Source organism: Falco rusticolus, chromosome 7, assembly GCF_015220075.1.
Source record: "Falco rusticolus isolate bFalRus1 chromosome 7, bFalRus1.pri, whole genome shotgun sequence".
In the NCBI taxonomy this organism is placed as follows: Eukaryota; Metazoa; Chordata; class Aves; order Falconiformes; family Falconidae; genus Falco; species Falco rusticolus.
The window spans coordinates 30257153-30277906 of NC_051193.1; the positions used below are offsets into that span (position 1 = coordinate 30257153).

A 20754-nucleotide genomic window follows, 5' to 3' on the forward strand; every position below is an offset into this window, starting at 1 on the left:
GAGGTGCAGATGTATTATTCTAATCTCAGACAGGGCTGTCTGCCAGGCAGAGTGTATATATGAGCTCTTAGCTATGTCTATGGCAACACTTCTTGAAGTTATTGAAGGTGATCAAATGCACAACAGTTTTCTTCTGCAGAAACCTGGTATGCTTAATGTGATGACAGAGACTGCTGTAGTTTCTGGTAAATTCACCCAAGGAAGGGCAGGTGTCTTGTTTTACTAGATGACTTCCCCTCGATTTCATGGGAGAAGACAGCCATAAGGATCTCTTGATGCCACTGATGTCCTCACAAGTCTCACTTCTGCTGACAGCTATGGCTAGCATCCCCTCTGTCCTTCCTGGCTTTGAAAGTCTTTGCTACCCATTTGCGGAACCCTTTAGAAGTAGAGTCTCTGCTGCTGTCTTGAGAAAGGGGCAGGAGCACAGCTGCTAAAAATAGAGGGGAGCTTTGGTAAGGGTCAGGTATTTAAAGAGACTTGCAGGATCAGGGCCTGCAGGTGGTTTAGGGGCTATGCCAGGGTGTGAGGGGAAAGCAGCTCCCTTACATGTGTGAACAACTAAGGTGCAATTCTGTAGCAGTTAGCAGTAAACCTTTACGTTCCTGTCCCATTAGTATTGTGGATGGCAGGGAACATGACCTTGCCCTTAAAACAGTGTTTAGGGGTTACCACAGGCATAAATAGGATTGGATTGACACAGGTCTAGCTCCATATAAAACTAATAATCAGAAAGTTCTAGCAGTAGGGGTTTAAATCCCCTGTAACTTGCAAAAGGCATTATCTGTTAAAACAAAAGAAATTTCAGACTAAAAGCAGCTGTGTTTGGACCTACAAAATAGTAACGAGAAGAGATGGGGAGGCTCAAGGAAAAGAACATAGAAACCAAGTAGAAAGGCAAATCTGATGCTGAGAAAAATTGCATTAATATAAAGTAATTATGGGAATGGCTGACTGAGTGAATAGTACTACCTTGGTTTGGTCCTGATAGTGCTTGCAGAGAAGCTGTCGATAGCAAAGAGGCAGGAGTCTTTCAGCTACATGGGTTGGCACAGTTAAATCTCCTAATTCAGACAAGAGACTTCAGAAGGTTGTGTAGACTTGAAGGTATTTTTGGGTCTACAATGCAAGAACGAATAACGTGAGGCTTTATCCAAGAAAATTAGGGAAGCTGACATGCTTGTAAGAGTAAATTATAGGTTAATGTTGTGCAAGTAATCAAGCATTTTGAAAGCAATCCTAATGTATAATTGAGAATTGTACCTTGCTGCATGCCTTCAAAATTTTTTTTTATTTTTTTTTAAATGTTAACTCCGTATGCTGGTTTGGGCTGGGGTAGAGTTAATTCTCTTCACAGTAGTTAGTGTGGACTGTTTTGGATTTGTGCTGGAAACTGGATGTTTTAGTTATTGCTGAGTAGTGCTTAGACAGAGTCAGGGTCTTTCCTGCTTCTCACCCCACCCCACCAGTGAACAGGCTGGGGGTGCAGAACAAGTTGGAAGGGACACAGCTGACCCTAATTGACCAAAGGGATAGTCCACACCGTATGATATCATGCTCAGTATATAAAGCTGGGGGAAGAAGAAGGAAGGGGGTGGATGTTCAGAGTTGGGTTGTTTTGTCATCCTGAGTAACTGTGAGGTGTGATGGAGCCCTGCTGTCCTGGAGATGGCTGAACACCTGCCTGCCGATGGGAGGTGGTGAATGAATTCCTTGTTTTGCTTTGCTTATGTGTGGGGTTTTGCTTTACCTATTAAACTGTCTCTATCTCAGCCCACAAATTTTCTCATTTTTACTCTTCCAATTCTCTCCCCTATCCCACCAGGGTGGAGCGAGCTGTGTGGGGTTTGGTTGCCAGCTTGGTACATTACACTCGGTAAAATAAAGATATTACCTTAAATGGCTCCCAGTTGATTTCCTTTGTTTGAAAATGAAATTTTTTACATTAAAAAAAAAAAAGTTGCCCTCATCTGTGTTTATGCATCTGATGTGTTAAAACAATGCCAAAGCAGTTTATTAATTATGCTGCCTAAGATGTCTAAGATAAGTACATTGCTGGTTCACAGCAAATGGTAATTATGTTTCAGGTTTTCCTGTGACAAAGACATAAAAACATTTGATTTAGTTTTTTAAAATCTCAGTATTTGCTTCCAGAATTGCTGGTTAATTCATCATTCATATGTCTTTGCTAAATATGAGAATGCTTGGCTTATAAAATGATTCAGTCATGTAAGAGCTGTAACTGCAGTGAACAACAAATTCAGAAGCTTGTTATGTCAGAAAGGAGGGGGAGGAACTTCTGTTTAGGTCTTGCCTTCACAGGAAAGGAAACACTGATAGTATGTGTGTAACCTTGCACTCATGAGCGGGCATCACATTGCTTTGAAAAGATTCATATTTGAGATCTGATGACTAAGTGGTGGTGGGCACAGCTGCTTTAGAATCAGAGATAAAGGGAAGAAGGAAAACACATCCAGAATTGCTATGTGAAAACCTTGCTGACATGTAATGCTGTCAGAACATTCATTAAAAGCAGAAACCCTATTCAGTATCAATCAGGTACGTGCTATATTGAATGAAATATTTATTATTTTAAATGTTGCCAAAGCTCTGTAATTGATAGCTTGTGGATTTATGAACAATAGCCTAAATGAAATGAGGTAGTTAAATTACCGAGAGTTTTTGTTTTGGTTCCAGTGCAAATTTGTTCTTAAAGTCTAACAGTTTATGCAGATTAAATGATCTTTCAACAGGTTTGTGTTTTAAAAATGCTTTGAGGATTCAGAGGAAGTTGTGGAAGTTTATATATTTTAGGACTTTGGCTTAAGAATCTAATTAGGATAGGATTGCTGGACTAGAAGCAGAAGGAGTATTTTTGAGCACACATTAGGGGCTTGGGTTTTTTAAGGTTTTTGGAAAACTGCACAAATGAATATGCTAATAAAAGGTAAAAGCCATTTCTTACAATCATAGTATTTTTTAGGACCTGATCCAAAGCAAATTGGAGTTATTGGAAGTCTCCTCATTGACTTGACTGGACTTTGGATCAGGCTTTTCAAATTCCAGGTCTTACACTGATAAATGTCTGGGGTTTTGTTCTTACAGTAGCTATGTCTACCTAAGTAGTTTTCCCATATTAGTCAGTGATACAGCTTTACATTCTTTTAATGAGAACTCAGTTTTGAAAAGCAACTTCCTAATTAGACAGGAAGATACAAGCCTGTTTCTTAAGTTTACTTTTGGCCATGCTAAAAGGTATATTTAACAATAACTAAAGATGGGACAGCACATGCGTAAATTTTCATCAAACCCATCACAACATCTGCCTGAATGCTAGTAAAGACTTTGGGCTAGCAATGATAAGAATGATCTGGTCTTTTTATCTTGGAGGTTTTATAAGTGAGGTTTTATTAGAGAAAATAAATTTCAAATTGGAGAGAGCAAATTATGCAATTTAGACCTTGGAATAGCTGGTAAATGTGCTATTTCTTTTTGGGAAAGGGTTCAGCCTTGTCATATGGAAAATGATGCACAATTACCATTTATGTGCAGAGAAAGTTTTGATATGGTTATGGGTTGCATGAGAAACCACTTTTGAATGTAAAGTAATTTAGCATTTGATTCTGATGTACTGAGTATTACCAGCAATGTTTTCTCATCCGTATCCTTGAAATTCTTTGCTCATCTGTTGTCTCTGAAAGAGGGGGAGAAATCTTAAGACTGAAGTAGGATGCCTTTACTGAATCACAAATATATTGTGTATTTTTAATTTAAAGTTTTAGAACTTTTATATGCTATTTGAGAACTTTATCGAAATTCCTCTTTGTGAACATAAAGTTTAAACACAGACTCACTTCTCTTTCTATCCTCCTTTTTGCTTTCCTTTCTTTCCTTTCTTATATCTTTCTAAATAAGATGTAACTTACATTTTGCAGATGCAGTGACAGTAACACAGTATTAAGAGGAAGACAGCTGTAGTGTCTCTATTCTGAGACTGGTAATTTTGTGTGTGTGAGTGAACAGCTCAGCTTCCTCAGACTTTCAGAGGAGAAACAACAATAAAAATCTTAGACCTGAAGGGATGGACTAAATCTGATGCTTCTTTACAGTTGCTCTCTTAGGTGCTGTAAATTGTAAGAATAGTTAATGGAGCTTCAAGTGTTGCTGGAAAAAGTGGAATCACAAAAATTATTTTATATCCCAGTGAATTTCTTTGTTAAACTTCAAATATCACAGGATGAAAATACCCATAGTTTCAGAGATATTATTAAAATGTTGCAATTGCAGAATTGCCTTTATAAGTCAGGCACTGTATCTTATGATGATATTATGATAAAGAATGTATTAAAATATGATCATTAAAATCACTATACATCCATGTTAGTATATGATCTATTTAAATACTTTTTATTTTAGTTCTGGTTCTTGAATATTAACTTAAAGGTACAAGTAGGAAAGAACTTACAGTGAAAAGGAATGGTGATCCATGAGGCTGAATAAATTTTATATCCTCTATGTTATTGTGCTTTTCTTCAGTTATCTGCAACATGCTTTTGCTAGCAGCAAGAAATATTCACATAGAAGAGTTTGGTGATCCGTTCTTCCAGAGGCAGGAAATATGAAGCTCAGAGAACAGAAATCCCAAAAATAATTTCTCAGATTTCTTTTTAATAAGACTAGAAGGATATTAAAGTTTTGTCTTAATTAACATATTAGACAAGTGTCTGTGTGAATCAACAACAAATTTCTTACTCAGTTAAGACAGAATTTTACTCACAGTGAAAGACCGGTTTTCATACCCAGGTTAATGATGAGACAGATCTAGAACAACTTTTTTTGTTTAAGGGGCTAAAACAGATACACAAACTTTTGTTACCTGTGGACAATGTTAAACACACCTGATCTGGGATTTCATGCAGCATTCTAACAGTGTTTCATAGCTTGAAAGGCAAGAATAAGCAATACCTTGGTTTCTGTGTTGAATATTTCAGTGAATTAGTGATGATGAGGGAAAAGTTACAGCATAATTACTAATTTGTCATGCAGTTGTAAGTCTTAAGTCATCAACATTGGGTATGAAACAACTACATTGCAAAACCTTTTTTTAAAGAGGTTAGAATAAAATTGCAGGGGTAAAAATATTTAGTCTTGAATTTTCTGTTAATGTTAAGATGCATAGTGAAATGAATAAAAGTAAAATAGTATTTTACATAAATTCCAAATAAGGAAACAAATTGACTTATAGCTAAAACCAGAAAAGCGGCTAAAACTGTACTGCATTTCATACATATTCATATATAGATTTAATTTTTATCTAAGTACAGAAAAGGTTGGTTATTCAAGTTTTATGACTAAAAAGACAAAAGTTTGCTTTATGCAGTAAAAGGTAAGGCAACCACATACTGGGTCCTTACCAGCCACATATTTAAGAAGCATGTCATTTGGATACTGACTGAAGCAAGACATAAGCTGGATGCTCCTTGCTGTCACAGTCACACAAATGAAGCAAGTCTCTCAGTGTCTCCCAAAGCACTGTTCAGCTCCGCAGCTTTAGTGGCAGCCTGAGTGGCAGTGATGGAAAAGGCATCTTCTATGTGGCATGTTTTCCTTGGACAGACACAGCAGACTGTCTCGAAAACAAAGCTGAAAAGTGCTATTAGTTGAAGATGCTTTTAGGCTGTTTGCTTAATAAGACCACTGGTGAAACAGACTCTTTTGCTACATAAATTAATCCTACAGCATGAAAAATTTGCATGGTAAAGAGACTGTCTGGAAAAAAGCACAGTAAATGAGATGTTTTATTTGCAGGATGAGAGAGGGGAATAAGTGTACATTGGTCTGACAGGAAAAAGTCTGCTGCTTTTTCAGCACCCTTTGGGTTTCTGATTCCCTGACAGCATACTTACAAGGAAGGTTTTCTTATGCCAAAGATAACTATGGTTATCACAGTTGTCTCTCAAGCTTGTAAAGCAAGAGGTCATTTGAGGAGCCTGAGACATGGCGTGCTCAAGAGAACAGCCAATGCATCATGTCTGCTTAGCCAGGAGACACCAAATCCTCTGTTCACTGACATACGTGCCAAATAGAAAGTCCCACCCTATGTTTTGGAGCTGTTGCAGGTCAGATCTTTGGGTGATATAGCATATGCTGCAGAAATAAATTAGTTCATGTCATTTGTGGATATGTCTTGTTTGTCTACCTACCTATCTAATCTTGTTGTCTATGGATTGCCGGGGGATCTAGGTTTCAGGGGCAGTTTTGACCTTACAGTATTGTCCACTGGCCAGAGGGCTCTTAATCTCATCACAGGTCTTAATGCCTAGTGGTGGACAGCTGCTGCCAGGGAAAATCTCTCATCCTTACTTTCCTAAGCAAGCAAGACAGTCAGTCTCTCTCCCTGAGGGAGTAGGAAGTTTCAATTCCCGCTCTATTCCTATTGCCTGATTTACTTGTTTTTCTTCACATATTGACTTTTTTTTTTTCCCTCCTTTTCTCTCAGATTTCTGTCTGGCATGAGTGCGTTGCTGCTGGCACTGCTCTGTATATCCTCACAGACCTGCATGGGGGAACTGCTGTGGGAACAGGGAATAAATGAGGTGGTATTTTCAGTCCCCAATGTATTTATTTTTAATATGGGAGATATAAGAGTAAGCAGAAAGAACTTGACTGAAAGATTCTTAGCCTCTGTGCCAGCTCATATCTACACGATACCAATAACTAAAGTTAATCAGTAATCCTCCAAGCTGTGTAAAAGTCTTACTAGGCAAAATGAGGCTATTTATCCATATGTATTTCCCTTTTTGATTGTAGATCACAGAATCCCAGCATGGTCGGGGTTGGAAGGGACCTCTGGAGGTCACCCAGCCCAACCCCATGCTAAAGCAGGGTCACCTACAGCAGGCTGCACAGAACTGCATCCAGGGGTGTTTTTAATCTCTCCATAGAAGGAGACCCCACAGCCTCTCTGGGCAGCCTGTGCCAGTGCTCAGTCACCCTCAAGGTAAAGAAGTTCTTCCTCAACTCAGGTGGAACTTCTTGCTGTTTGTTCTTGTTGCACTTTGTGCCCATTGCCCCTTGTCCTGTCGCTGGGCACCGCTGAAAGAGCCCGGCCCCGTCCTCTTGGCACCAGCCCTTCAGGTATTTGCATACAGTGCTAAGGTCCCCTCTCAGTCTTCTCTTCTCCAGGCCAAGCAGCCCCAGCTCTCTCAGCCTTTCCTCAGAAGGGAGATGCTCCAGTACCTTCATCATCCTTGTAGCCCTACAATGGTTGAACGTGGCACTCCGTTTCTCAGCAGAGTCATACAAATTAAGTAAGTTCCTCAGTACAGGCTTTGCTAATGACTAGGAAGTAATGAGGTGGAGGAAGGCTCCTGTATGCTTGTTCCAGGCACTGCAATTAAGGGAGAAATGGTGTCTGAAGGAATTAATTCTTCCTGGATCCGGGGAACTGGTGTACTCCCTGCTGTTGGCACAGAGCTATGTTTTAATTAAATAGTGCGTGCTGAGAGGCCCATGTGTACTTCAGGGATGTTGGCTACAGAGGTACCTCCCAGCTCCATGAAAATCTGAGTCCCAGGTGTAGGCCAGCCTGTACCGCTCTTCCCGCCCTTTCTTGCACCAGAGGTAGATGCTATCTTTTAATAATACTGTTCTTATTGGACAAGGGTATATTCTGTGTACTGGCTTCTGCCATGATACTTCTGTGGATTGAAGTGTGATTACAAAATCCTCAGATAGATCCTTGTAATTGTTACTTGTGTAATAGTTTTAATACATGATTCTTTTCTAGGGAAACATGCTTAAATCTTCATGCAGAAATTCAAATATTCTTTTTGATTGAATACGTATTGAATGTCCGTGCTGCACTTTGAAGTAGTGACATGGAGAGTAAGGGAGTTAAGTCTCTCAGTTTGCATTTGTATTCTTGAGCAGGACAGCAGCTTTCCATTTCTGGTCTCTGAATTCCTAAGAAATCCACATCACAGAAAGCTTAAAATCCGTTCTGAGGTCTGGTAACATGTTAAGGGTCTACAGACTGAAAGGCTACACACTGCTGTAGTCCATCTTGACTCTAGCTTGAACTGAGACCTGAAAATCTTTTCCAGTTCTGTGCATACCTTCTAGTGAACTAATCCCGTTGCAGTATATGCAAGACAGCTGTTTTCATGTACCATGAAGTGTTAAATGCTGGCTGTCGTTGGACAGGACACACAGCTCTTACGTTCTTGAACAAAGCTGACAAGATGGCTAGTGTCCATGATCCTTTGTATGTTTCACTCTCTCCAGGACAGGTAAAACAGAATTTCTTCTGCTATGAATGCCTCCAGTAGTGGGAAGGGACATCTGGAGAGCATCTAATCCAGCATCATGCTCAAAGTGAGCTCAGGTCGCTCAGGGCCTTTTCAGTCAAGTGTTTTAATATCTCCAAAGATGAAGGTTTCACAGCCTTTCTATCCTGTTCCTTAATTCTCACCATGGAGGATTTTTTCATATGTCCAACTGGAATTTCCCTTGCTCTGACACTTGTCTTGGCTTGTGCACTTTTTCTGAAAAGAGCCTGGCTTTTTTGCCTCTGTAACTCCACGTCAGGGAGTAGCAGACTTCAGTTACACCCTCCTGGAGTCTTGTGTTCCTCTGGTGGAACAAACAAGAGTTCCCTTGGTGGCCCTGTGTATGTCATATGCATTGAGCTCTGAAATACATTTATAAATGTTTAGAATAACCTAGAAGTTGTCAGTGACCTCAGTAACAAAGGCTAAGACAGGCCAAAGAGAGTGCTCGTTTTGCTCAAGTGTTTTGACATATTCTTGTCCATGTGTTTTTAATCTGCAATATTTTCTTCAGGGGAGGTCTTGATCTCATTGACAACAGGCTGATATTTTTTTTGCAATGAGTACAACACCTGAGGTCCTGACAGATAGCTTTATTTTTATTTTGCTTCCCTATCTGTCCCCTATTCGTTGCACCTAGTCCTTTGAGGTAATAATAAACTTGTTTACTTATGTGCCTTCTGTTGGCAGTATCTGCACTGCTGTGTTTAATGAGTAATAACTTTTTCACAAAACTTGAAGCACAAGTACCATTTTATGCATCAGGAATGACTTTCCTTTAATGATCAGTTTTTGAGAAAATGATTCAGTTTATTGTTGCAGTGAGTTGCTTAAAATGTAACTTAGCAGAGTATTAATAGAATGTAGTGCGTGATGACTGAGGGACTCGGGCTATGGGGTGCTGGAATGCATGCTTGCTGAATCACTTCTATTGAAACGAAAGGAAGAATGATTGCACTTTAAGCCTAGCAGAGAAAAAGATCATCTTAATTCTCTATTGCAAAAAAAGTGTTTACTCAAAATATATGACTTACCTAGAAAATTCTAAGCCTGTTATACTGTATGTTGATGGAAAGGTGCCTGAGAACATCCATCACTATATTGCTTTTTGCGGTGTTGTGTTTTTCTAGGAAAATATTTTGTATTATATTTCCAAGAAGGCTCTAAAACATGGCAGCCTGCCCGTTCTACTTATTTTTTCCTCTTTCCAAAACTAAAACAAACAAACAAAAAACCCTAAAAAAAATACTGTATTAGTTATTTCAGTCAAGGCTTTTAAAAAGATACTTGTATAGGTAATGTGTAATAACTGGCTTTTCAGTTTGTTCAAATGGGTCAGCTGGCTTAATTATTTACCCGTGTATCTGTTTGACTATGACATCTAAACCAGTTCTTGCGCCTGATCTGGTGTGTCTTGCATTGGTGACTCTCAAGATACACTTCAGTACATAGAGCTGTTTAAAACAAGAAACCCAATTTTCTCTGGTGGAGAACGTTGATAACATCACTTTCTTTTTCCTACATCCTCATGGATAATGGTATCATCCTCTGGGTACTGGAGCCAATGGAACTGTTTTTTCTTGTGCCAGATGTGAACCCTGCCCGTAGTGTCTTAGATTTGTGAATGGTAAGTGTTACTCAAGGAAGTGGATGGAACGACTGTTTACTTAATAATGGCTTTCAGTTGTTGATGGTCTTGCTAAGCTAAACTGACTTAAGTGGATTGAAATATTTACAGTCTCCCAAAAGACTGCAGTGTAAAACTAATGGATACCTGTTTTGTTTCTGTGTCCGGTACAGACATAGTGCAGTGATAACAGACTAGATGTAAATAGCGTGCTTTATAGTTGAATCTCACTTTTAAAAAGGAGGAAGTGTTGGGACAAGAGTTCACTTTCTGTGGAATTTTAATTTCTTTTTAATGAATGGTGCTTAAGATATGAGGACATTACACCAGGATGGAACACATTTATTAGCCTATTGCACTACTTGCAGTCCTTGGCTTAAATGTGGTTGTGCTTCCTTCTGAGGTATTGGTGGAGTTTGTTTTCTCCAGCCTTAAATCTGAAGATCTGGTTCCCTCCATCTGCAGTCCTTCTTTAAGACAGAGAACTTCACAACAGTCAATTTTTAGGACCTTCTGAGCAATACTGGATGACTTCAGCAGTTTCATTTTATTTGTGAGGTTCTGGGCTTTCCATTTTAAATTCTCGGCTATAAGGAAATGTGAACAATGTGATCTCAGGTAGATCCATAGTCTACTGTGGCTAAACTATTTCTGCTACCCAAGTTAATTATTTTAAGCCAATGCTGTTATTTTTTCGCTGTATTGCAGTCTGCTGAAGACCGTGAGTACAGTTGTGATTTTTTTTTTTTAACCTCCTGGAACCGAGTGTCCCTTGTTTTGTAAATAAGTCATGAGCAGTCTGTTTTTGAGGAAGGCTGTACTGACTTTTCAAGCTTGCACGACTCCTCCCTCTAAACCAAACTTCACTCTTGCTTCTCTAAACTCCTGTGTATGTTTCTAAATACTATTTGCTGCCCTGTGGAAACAGTATGGCCTTCTGCTAAATAAGCAGTTATTTTGCAAACCACTCGAGTGGATTACCTGTCCAAAAACCCATGGCCTAAATCTCAGCTTATTTCAGTTTGTAAAATTGTGTAGTACCCATTCTGCATTCTCTCTGCTTCTACAGCGTACATGCATGTTTTTTCCAGATGTTGGAGGGAAGCTACACAACCAGCTGTCTGCTGAAAAAACTATCAAAGTATCAACGCAGAATGCCTGTAGCTGACTGCACGAAGGTGTTGTTGTAATGCCTCTCAGGGCCTTCTCTCCAAAGGGTTTGGGGTTACCCTGCACTGTGGGGCCTTTTGGGGGGAGGGCAGAGGGAGGTGTTAGTGCAGGCAGCTCCTGCTGGATGTTCCCGATGCTCTTGCAGAATGTTCGCGCACACCTTAAATACATGCAGCCCCTGAGATCACAAATGATACGCAGCTTCACCTACACAGAAGCTTTACATGAATTTTGAATTCAGTAAGCTCACTGGGCCCATTTGTAGTAACCACTGAAAACAGTCTTAAAATCATTTTGTAGTTCCATCATCTGCTGCTTAAAAATTTCGTGGGCTACCCGCCCCATAATTTGGGAGTGAAAGCACCTTTGGGATTGTCAGTGCTTTTTGCAGTGAGAACTGAATGATGCTTGATTTCTCTTAGAGGAGACCGTGGAGCATCTGGCAGGGGCAAGAGAAGCGTGTGGATTGTGTGAGGGGTGAGGTCAGACTCTCCTGGTTTGACTGCATCAGCGTTCCAGCGCAACAACTGCTGGATGTAAACAGCTGCTGAGATATCTCATTTTCCTGTTTCCCACAAAGGAAAAAACAGCAGCTGGGTTTGAAGTGCCCAAGATGATTTAAACGAGTTTCTGGTTATTTCTGCAGATATCTTCAGTTTCATCAACAGAAAGTGAGAAGGAAGGACGGACCCTAAACTACCCATTTTATTCAAAAAGTCAGTTTCTTACATTTTATGTTTTTGCCTCCATCGTCCTGGCCTTAGAGAGGAAAAATGTGTCTATGCCCCAAGGTGGCATATTAGAAATGCCATCTGGCTGAGAATTTTAGAGATAGGAAGATTGCTGGTAATTCAGCAAGCCTGTGTTTGAATCTTCCTCATCTTGCTTTATGGTCATGTGAGGTGAAAAAAGGTAAGAATATCATCAGTACCTTGCCCGCTTCTGGAATAGCAAAGCTGTGGGTGACTTTTTAATTACTCTGTGATTATTATTGTTTTTTACGTTAAGATCTTATTACCATCTGCAAAAGTACACTACAATATCAGTTTTGGGGGCTGGAACTTGCTGTTTTGGAAACAGAATTGTTTTGGATTGCAAGCTATAAGAGGGCTGCATGTCTGTGTTCAAAGCTGGAATGAGCTGCAGATGAAATCCTTAGTGAAGAATAAAAAGAAATATTTTTAAGTGCTACTGTAAAAGTAATGCTTCCAGGACAGGGTTATGCCTTAGGAGGATAGTTTTGGTGGACCTGTTTTGGTTTTGTTTTGGTTTTTTTTTTCTTTTAAAATTTTTTTCTCTCTTCAGTAATTTGGATATACCTAAATCTGGCAGAGTATTTACAGTGGGCAAATTAAGGTGTCTGTTTTGATAGTTGGTTCGGATGGGAGGAAGGATGGAGAGTATAGTTGGGATGGGGCTCGAGAGTAGCAAGAAATTATAAAACTTCCAGACCTGATGAAATCACTTGAGTTCTGTGGTTTTGGCTCTGGAAATATCTGTATTTTGTGACTTCTACTTTTATAATGGCTCTGTTCAGAGGTGCCATATCCAGGGACCTCTCAGTGATGAAGTTGCATTGCTTACAGACATCCATTACATGTCTTCCTCCTCTGTGGAGAGGGATGTGCAGTGGAGTTTGGGTGTGTATGTGTGTGTTTTCAAAATATCTGCTGTTACATGTTTGTGTTGATAAAGGGAGGGCTGAAGTAGTACACTTAGAGGGAGCAGGAGATGGTGAGTTTTATAAAGAGAATTGATTTCTCAGGGCACTCACACCGTAGCTGTGTTTTGCCTCGGCGTAGAGCAGTTTTACCCTCGTTGTAACAAGTTACTTCTGTTAAGATCCAAGTTGTCACCTGTATCTTTGTTTCAGATTTCAAGTGATATTTTTTTTTTTAATATTTTTCAAATTATTTTTTAAGGGAGTTTGAACTCAATGTGTGTCTTGGCCTTCATTTAAGGAAGTTCTAGAAATCTTTCTTTTTCTTAAAGGTAGTAAATTTGTACCTTGACTGTTGAAGTGCATTTGGTATGTAATCTGTTTTAACAGGATATTCTTATATTCTCTGTTTTACTGATTCCTTTTTTCTTTTCTAGGAAAGACTTAATGCAGAACTTTACTAGTTTTTAATTCAACTTTTTTTATACCTTTACCATCTTAGGATGAATATTTAAACAACAATCTTCAGTCTTGCTTCAAAATGTCCCTGTGTGCATCTTCTCACAAGGACCTTTCTCAGTTGCTGCCACTTCAGGATATTGGATGCAGTAAAACAGAATTGAAAACCTCACCTGCTGGTATCATCTCTCCAGTTCCCTACAGCTGTAATCAGTCCACGTTGACAGCAGAACACAGTCCAGTCTATATTCCCTCATCTTACATGGAAAACAGACATGAATATTCTGCAATGGCATTCTGCAGTCCTGCTATGATGAATTACAACATTGCCAGCAGTTTCGGTGATTCAGAGAGTGTGTCTGTGAGGCAGGCATCAAGCCCCAGTGCATTATGGTCTGGTCCTGGCCATCTCTCCCCTCTGACATTGCACTGTCAGTCATCGCTTCTGTATGCAGAGCAGCCAAAGAGTCCCTGGTGTGAGGCAAGCCTGATGGAGCCAGTGCTACCTGTGACCAGGTCAGTCCTACTCATTTCTTTAAAACTTTGCTGAACATTATTTACAGTTTCTTAAGTTCTTTTAAGTCTTTTTTTTTTTTTTTTTTTTTTTTACATTTGACTTCTATACGTTGGTCTCTTTTTTTTTTTTTTTTTAATGTAACTTCTGAAACGGAAGGTTTTTTTCAATAGTTCTCTTGAGCTATTGAACTGTACACCAACACAAAACACTACAACTGCCTTCAATGTGGCAACTCTTTGCTGTGTACAAACAAAAGTTCAAGACTTCTAGGTACTACTCTGTAACTACTCTGGCAAATTAAGTCCTTTGAGTGAAAGAAGTAAAGGTTCATTCTTTTTTTCTTTTCATACAGTGTTTGAATTCCATTTTATCTGGATTTTTTTTCGGTTGGGTGGTTTTTGTTGTTTTTTTTTTACCGCATCTAATAGTTGTGAAGGATTTTCATTGGCTTGGAATTTAAGGGAAATGTTTTCTTTGTCTTTTGGTTTTAATATTAACAGTCACAGAGCAGCATCTTTTCCAACCAGAATGATTCTGTCTGTGAGTCTATGTTCAAAAGGGTGCTGCTACTGAAAAAGTCTGATGACGTTTCTTGTTGCTGTTCTCAACTGACTTTATAAAGATGTTGTAAACAGCAGATTCATGGGCTAAATTTTCAGCTGTAAAGAAACTGTATTTGCAAAAACATGTTCCCATTCTGCACATTTACTTATATTACAAACCATAAGCAGTGCGTAGATCATCAGCTGAGGAAATTACTCCATTCACGGACACACCAGCTGTTGGATGGATAAAAGCTCAGGGTGTTGCAGGTGCTGTTCCTGTTTTAGCAGCTGTATGTTTATTCATAGGGCTCCTTATTTAACTTCAGCAGTTCTTGTTGGTATGAAAACTAGTGTGTCCTGGCAACAGTTTTAGTTCAATTGTTAATAAAGGGTTTGCACTATTTTTGAGACTACCCATGTTCCTTCTGCAATTTGTGGGCCTTATGTTGTCTGCACAGGGCAAAGATGAGATCTGCATCTCCTGACTTGTAGGCTGCACAGATCTTCAGCCTGGCCACCTGGCTAGGCTTTATTTGGAGTCAGCAGAGAGTAGCAGGCAGTTCTGGAGTGCAAATCTACTTTAAGTGGAGGTGTGTGGATTGGGTGTTTGGGTGGCACATACACAGAAAAATTCCCCAAGCAGGTCTAATATGAATAGGGCTAACATCCAAACTCTTCCCACTTTGGCTGATGTTTCAAAACTTTGACAGCTCTGGAAAGGCTGCTGTAGGTCAGTGTTTGAAGCTGTCCAGATGATGGGACAGCAGCTGGAATAGCCCAAGAGCAAGAGCTCCCCATCTGATGCTCTGCAGTGTGCTTCTACACAGACAGAAGGGAAACCAAACCTGCCACACTGGAGTTTTAAGTCAGTCTTCTGCCATCTGTGTAGATTCATACAGACTGTTGCTCTTGTAGCTGATGATGACCTAACTTAAACAGAAGTCAATGAAATCTGGGGTCTAAATTTGTGACCTTTATTGTTCAGCAGCAAGTAACTAATGTGTTGCTTGGTAGCTGGACCTTCTCAATGTTTCATTTGTCTCAGCGTGATGCACTGTAACCCCCTTTTGTGTATAGAAGTTGTAAAAAAGGGGAAAAAATAATTTGACATGGAAACACAAAAAGCAAGAGCTGTAGTTTCATTATTGTGGATATCTGTTCTGAAATAAGGCTGAAAAGAAAAAAAAAAAGGCAAAGCCCTGTGTTTCCTTTTGCTTTATCCTTTGGTGAAGTCTTAAATTAATGTCATGAACGTTATATTTATTGCCATGGGAACAATGACTGTGACACTACAGATTCATAGATTATACCTTGAAGGAAGAATTCTTGAGATTGAAACTTAAAGGAGTAGCTCTGGGGGAAGGGAGGGACTAATGCTTTAAAGTGTAAATAATTTTAAACAGCGTTATAGTTTGAGAAAAGGGTTTTTGTTTGAAAGATGAGTAAGAAAGCATTCCTATGTGTTTAAACCTGTTACACGGTTTATTTTACCTTTCAAAATAAAGCAAGATGTCAGCGTGAGAATAGTTTATTTTCCATTCACATTAGCTAAACTAATGCAGTCTGCTTTGCTGAAGGTGATCACTGGGCAATTTGGATCTCCTTGTAGCTTAAAATAAGGAATCTTGAATTCTCAGCATTCCATTTCCTCATGAATAGGTTCGTTATATGAACACAGAAGAAATGTGTTTAACTTTGTTAAATGCAAATGTTAAGGAGCATAGTATTACTTTGCACCAATAGTTAAACAAAAATTGTATTCCATGTAAAAATAGATGTGAACTTTGAGACCCATTTTTTTGTATGAAATGGCAATATTGGTGATAATAGGTCCTGTATCTAGTGAGGACAATAGAAATAGTCTCATAAATGTTGTTGGAGCAGGATCACTCAATTGATAGTAAAATGACATGAAGAGAAAAGGCATGTGACAATGTAATTATATTTAAAAGCAGTCTGAAATTGATTTCTGCCTTCTTCCCCTAAATAAAAGGATTTTAATTGAAGAAACAAAAGGTTTATTTTCAAAATGAACAGATCTATTACTTTCAAAAAAGTATTAGGAAACTTTATGAAGTTGCCAGAGTAATATTTCTAGAACGTAATTTGTTCTTTTCTACTATTTTCCTTGTGCTTCTGACTGATTGCACGTAGACCATGTAAGTAAAGGTTTTGGGGTACACAGGCTAGCAATGCTTGCTTAATTAGAAATTATTTAGTAACTTTGTCTATTTCACAGTGTGCTAATATCATGTTTATATATTGTTTAAAATCTGCTCTTAAGCCATAATTATTTGCATTATTCTCCTATGCTTTTTTATTGTGCTTATTCTGTTGAGCACTTAAAAGTATCGGGAAGCCTCTTTGAGGTGATGGGTTGGCATCTCCATTTTATGATGGAATAGTTACAGACATTAAGCAAAAATATGTCTCTTAGTTTTGAGATATCAATGGCATGATTTTCAGTATATTAATCCATGTTTGGAGCGTAGCAGAATCTGTGCTTTGGAGATACAAATATTGACAACTGTGTGGTATTAACAATTGCAGAAGTTACAGTGGAGGGAGTCTCTAGAAAATGAGAAAGATAAAGACTGAACAGTAGTCTTCAGCTGATTTTTGCCCATTGTCTTGCACACATTCTGGGAGAAAAAGGAAGAGCCTTATTTATCCTACAGCTTAGGCTTGTGTGAGATTGAATTACCTCCAGGCACTGAACACGCCAGTGGCTTGTAGGAGGGAAGGAAGAGTTAACAAGAAATTATAAAATCTGGACTATCATTTTTTTATTTAAAGGAAATTTTTTTTCATTTTCTCAGTGGTTTTTTTTTCCTCTCTTCTTCTTATAATGTACAATAGAAAAAAAAAAACAACCACCTGACAGACAATAAAGACTGTGAGCAAATCTTGCTATTTCCTAGGTCAAATCCTTGCCACCCTTCTTAATTTCTAACAAAAAGTTGAGTTTAGGTTCAAGTTTTTGAGGTGTGGCATATGCATCAAACATTTGCCGTGGCAAAGCTAGAGGTAGTTAGAAGGCATGAATAACTTAAATAGTCTTGCTAATTCCTCCTCCTTTAGGGTAATCATCTTGTCACTGTTGGTGCCTAGTAGGAAATCACTGGCTTACTACTTTCAAAAAATATCTTAGTTCTCTTTATGGAAACTTAATATCTCTATATAGAAACCATGGTCATAAAATAGAGAGCAGTACTAGGAGGTGTAAAGCTATAAATCTTTGTCCATGTGGTTCCTCGGTAGCAGCCAGGGTAATATCCCCCATTTTCATGCATCCTTTGGTATAGGATCTCTGTGGGCTTCCAGCCAGTGACCACCAGTTCTTCTGGAGGATCTGGCAGCTCATTTGTCTGCTGAGCATGCTGGCATGGACCAGTCCCAACAGCTCTGGGAGGTGGTCTCTAACCACACGTGGGGCCACCAGCTCTGGTTTGCTGTCTGGTTGCGAGGTTCTCAGGGTAAGGAACATGTACTTTAAAGCCTTCGACTGTTTCCTGGTTCTGTTGTCCTTAAAGACAACAGAAACAAAATGATTGGGTTTGAACCTCCTGCTGCAGCCATCCCAGGCGAGCAGATCTGATGCCTGTTTGGCCTGCAGGAGGAATCCCTTCCAGACGGCTGCTCCGTGTGCAAGCTCTTTGCCAGTCTGCAGAAGTCACGTGGCATGCATGTTGTAAAACTTTTAAGCAGAGGAAGAGGTGGGTTTTAAAACACTTGTCATGGCTGGAAGGTAAAACCCAACACTCCTCAGTGAGAAGTTATGGTGTGTGCTTTTTCTTTATTTTCACCCAAAGTGTCGCAGTGCTTTAACAAGGGCAATAAACATCATAAAACAAAATAAATCTCAGTCACTGAGATGCTCTCTAGCTGGTTTTTATTCTCTTCTGACTCTCACAATTGGATCATGATTCCCAAGTAGAGATTAAAAATATACTGCTTCTACTAATCTGAAAGACCAGATTACTTTTTCCTTCCAAATACAGGGAAACAGGAGGGAATAGCAATGCTTTTTCCTCCTTGTGTTGGCAGCATATGAGGCGTGTGTGATACAGGCCTGTTGTTCTAAGGGCATGTTCCCCCACACTGATCCTCCCAGCGTGGCAGCAGGGGAAATGGAGATTCAGCAACCCATTTACAGGGGCAGGGTATGTGTATGTAATCGAAGGCTGGGCTTGTTAAACATCTAAACACCCATATGCCTTGCCATATCTGAATGAATTAACATTTTTTTAAAAGCTTGCAATAACTAGCTGTACAACAAATACTTTAAATTTTCGGGTTTGGAAGTTGCTTAGAGAACCACCTTTTTTCCTTTCCAGATTTTCTTCTAGGAAATTGGAGCACATTCTCCTCAAATACTTATAAACTTGTTTTTTAGTTGGCATGTGGGTGTGTTTGACCTTATCTCCTGTCATAAAGCCAGCACAAAGTCTACTTTTAATATGTTAGTTAAAGCTTCTTTGACAGCACTTCCAGCAAGTTTCTACTGTTCTGTTTAAACTTGATCTTGTCGATAAACAAGCTTCTTCTGCTCTGGCAATGTACCCTTGTTCTTTAGAAGCTGTAAACCGTTCTACCTGCTGTTTTATCCCAACCGATACTTCTCCTTCTTAATCCTGCAGAAGGTGGGATGAGGAAGATTATACAGTTTTTAACTTCTGCCTCTGTGCTTAAGTGTACACCTAAAATTGACTATACAGTTTCCTTTTGTCAAACTGCTGCTGACAGTTTGCACATGACACTATTTTCTATCTAAAACGTGTATTGACCATGAAGGTAAGACAAGCTAAAACCACCACGAAAATGAGGTCGAGAGAAAAAATATGCAATGGATGTACTTCCTATACCTAAATACAGCTTTGCAGATAACCCAAGTTCCGTTCCTCTAGCTTTTTGTTTACAGCATCTTGGTGTCAGGAATTGGCTGTTATTTCATGTTTTTATCCTGTTCTAATTTTAATCCAGTCACTAAGAATAGTTCCAGTAAGTTGGAAATATTTGTAGTACTTCAGGAATGCCTATATCTTACCAATTTATATGGAGTGATAATTTCTTAAATGTACGAGAGTATTTTCAATACTTTTTGTATTTAAAAAAATGTGTTTCTCCATTCTTCTTGTCTTCAGACTTCCTTTTAGTTAGCATTTAGGTGATCAACGTGGATCATAACCTTGAACAGAAAACTTTGTCTAACATTGAGTTGGTCTTACAGACTGAGATTCACGTCTCGAGATATTTGTCTCCAGCATCTTATTGAATGAATACAGCCTCGTTTAAAGTGTTAAATAGTTGAGACTAGATGTGTATTGCTCCGTCTAGAATTTTGCCTTGCTAACAGTACGAAATAACTGCAGCTCTGTTTGTGGTAATGTTTGTGATGTCAGTCCAAGCTGTCTGAGTTTGCATTTTCCTGGCAAAGCTTCACAGAGGCAAAGCCCACTTGGTCCACAAATTCCTGGACTTGTACATTTCCAAGAATTCTTCAAGATCCATCAGCATTCCATATGATTTTCCCAGAGTTCATGTGAATGACACATCAGCAGTCCAGTTTTATGCCTTTGACTATTTTAAAACTTTATAGCCTGTTGTCATTAAAAGCTGTGGGATCAGGCTATACACTTTAAATAACTTTATCAGAAAAAGGCTTAACAGTGTTTCACACTATCCTGTGTTTGGTAATAAGAAGACTCTATATAGAGAGAACAGGAGGCAATGGAAAATAATGAAACTCTTTGCAACATAGATTAGTTCTCTTTTGTAATCAATGTTTTTCTTTTCTGTCAGAGAAACATTAAAAAGAAAACCTAATGGCAATGACTGTACAAGCCCAATTGCGAATAATCCTGGCTCAAAAAGGGATGCCCACTTCTGTGCAGTCTGCAGTGACTATGCTTCAGGATACCACTATGGAGTCTGGTCGTGTGAAGGATGCAAAGCGTTCTTTAAAAGAAGTATTCAAGGTAGGAGGATCAGCTTCTGATAACTTTGGTCAAATAAGTTGTTTCATATGATTGGGGGCTGCAGCAGTTGATCTAGTAATGAGTTGATCTGAAATCCTGGTGTATGGTACTGCATGCTGAAAATAGAACAAAACATGATTTGATTACTTTATCTTGGCTTTTATGTTCTTCCAAGATCTGGAAACATTACGAAGTGAGCAATTGATCTCTTGAGAGAAGAGGTAGAATACATAGAAGAGGAAGGTCCTGCAGCAAAGGCCTTGGTGGGATGGCACTGCAGACCTGTGAATCGGATTGCAGTTTGTGTCCCAGAGTAGACATAGTAATTGTGAAATTGTTATAATAGATACAGTTAGAGTAGGTAATTGTTTGGAGAGTTTACTTGCCAGGAACTATTTTTGACAAGAGTATGTTGCCTGGAGCTGTTGAGTCATAGCATATAATATCTACACAGTATGTAGGATATAA

The 20754-nt window shown here is 39.1% G+C and overlaps 1 protein-coding gene across 5 annotated transcripts in view; it reads left to right on the plus strand.

Annotated features, from left to right (window-relative positions):
• Window positions 1–20754, plus strand: part of ESR2 (estrogen receptor 2) — a 91353-nt gene that overhangs the window by 45564 nt on the left and 25035 nt on the right. Inside the window, exons 1-4 of one of the 5 annotated variants that reach the window (XM_037393635.1) lie at window positions 9701–9957; window positions 11774–11843; window positions 13290–13762; window positions 20111–20286. In XM_037393635.1, the coding sequence (XP_037249532.1) occupies window positions 13329–13762; window positions 20111–20286 (610 nt within the window). In that variant the 5' untranslated portion in view covers window positions 9701–9957; window positions 11774–11843; window positions 13290–13328. The other 4 variants (XM_037393633.1, XM_037393637.1, XM_037393636.1 and 1 more) reach the window with 4 other exon arrangements.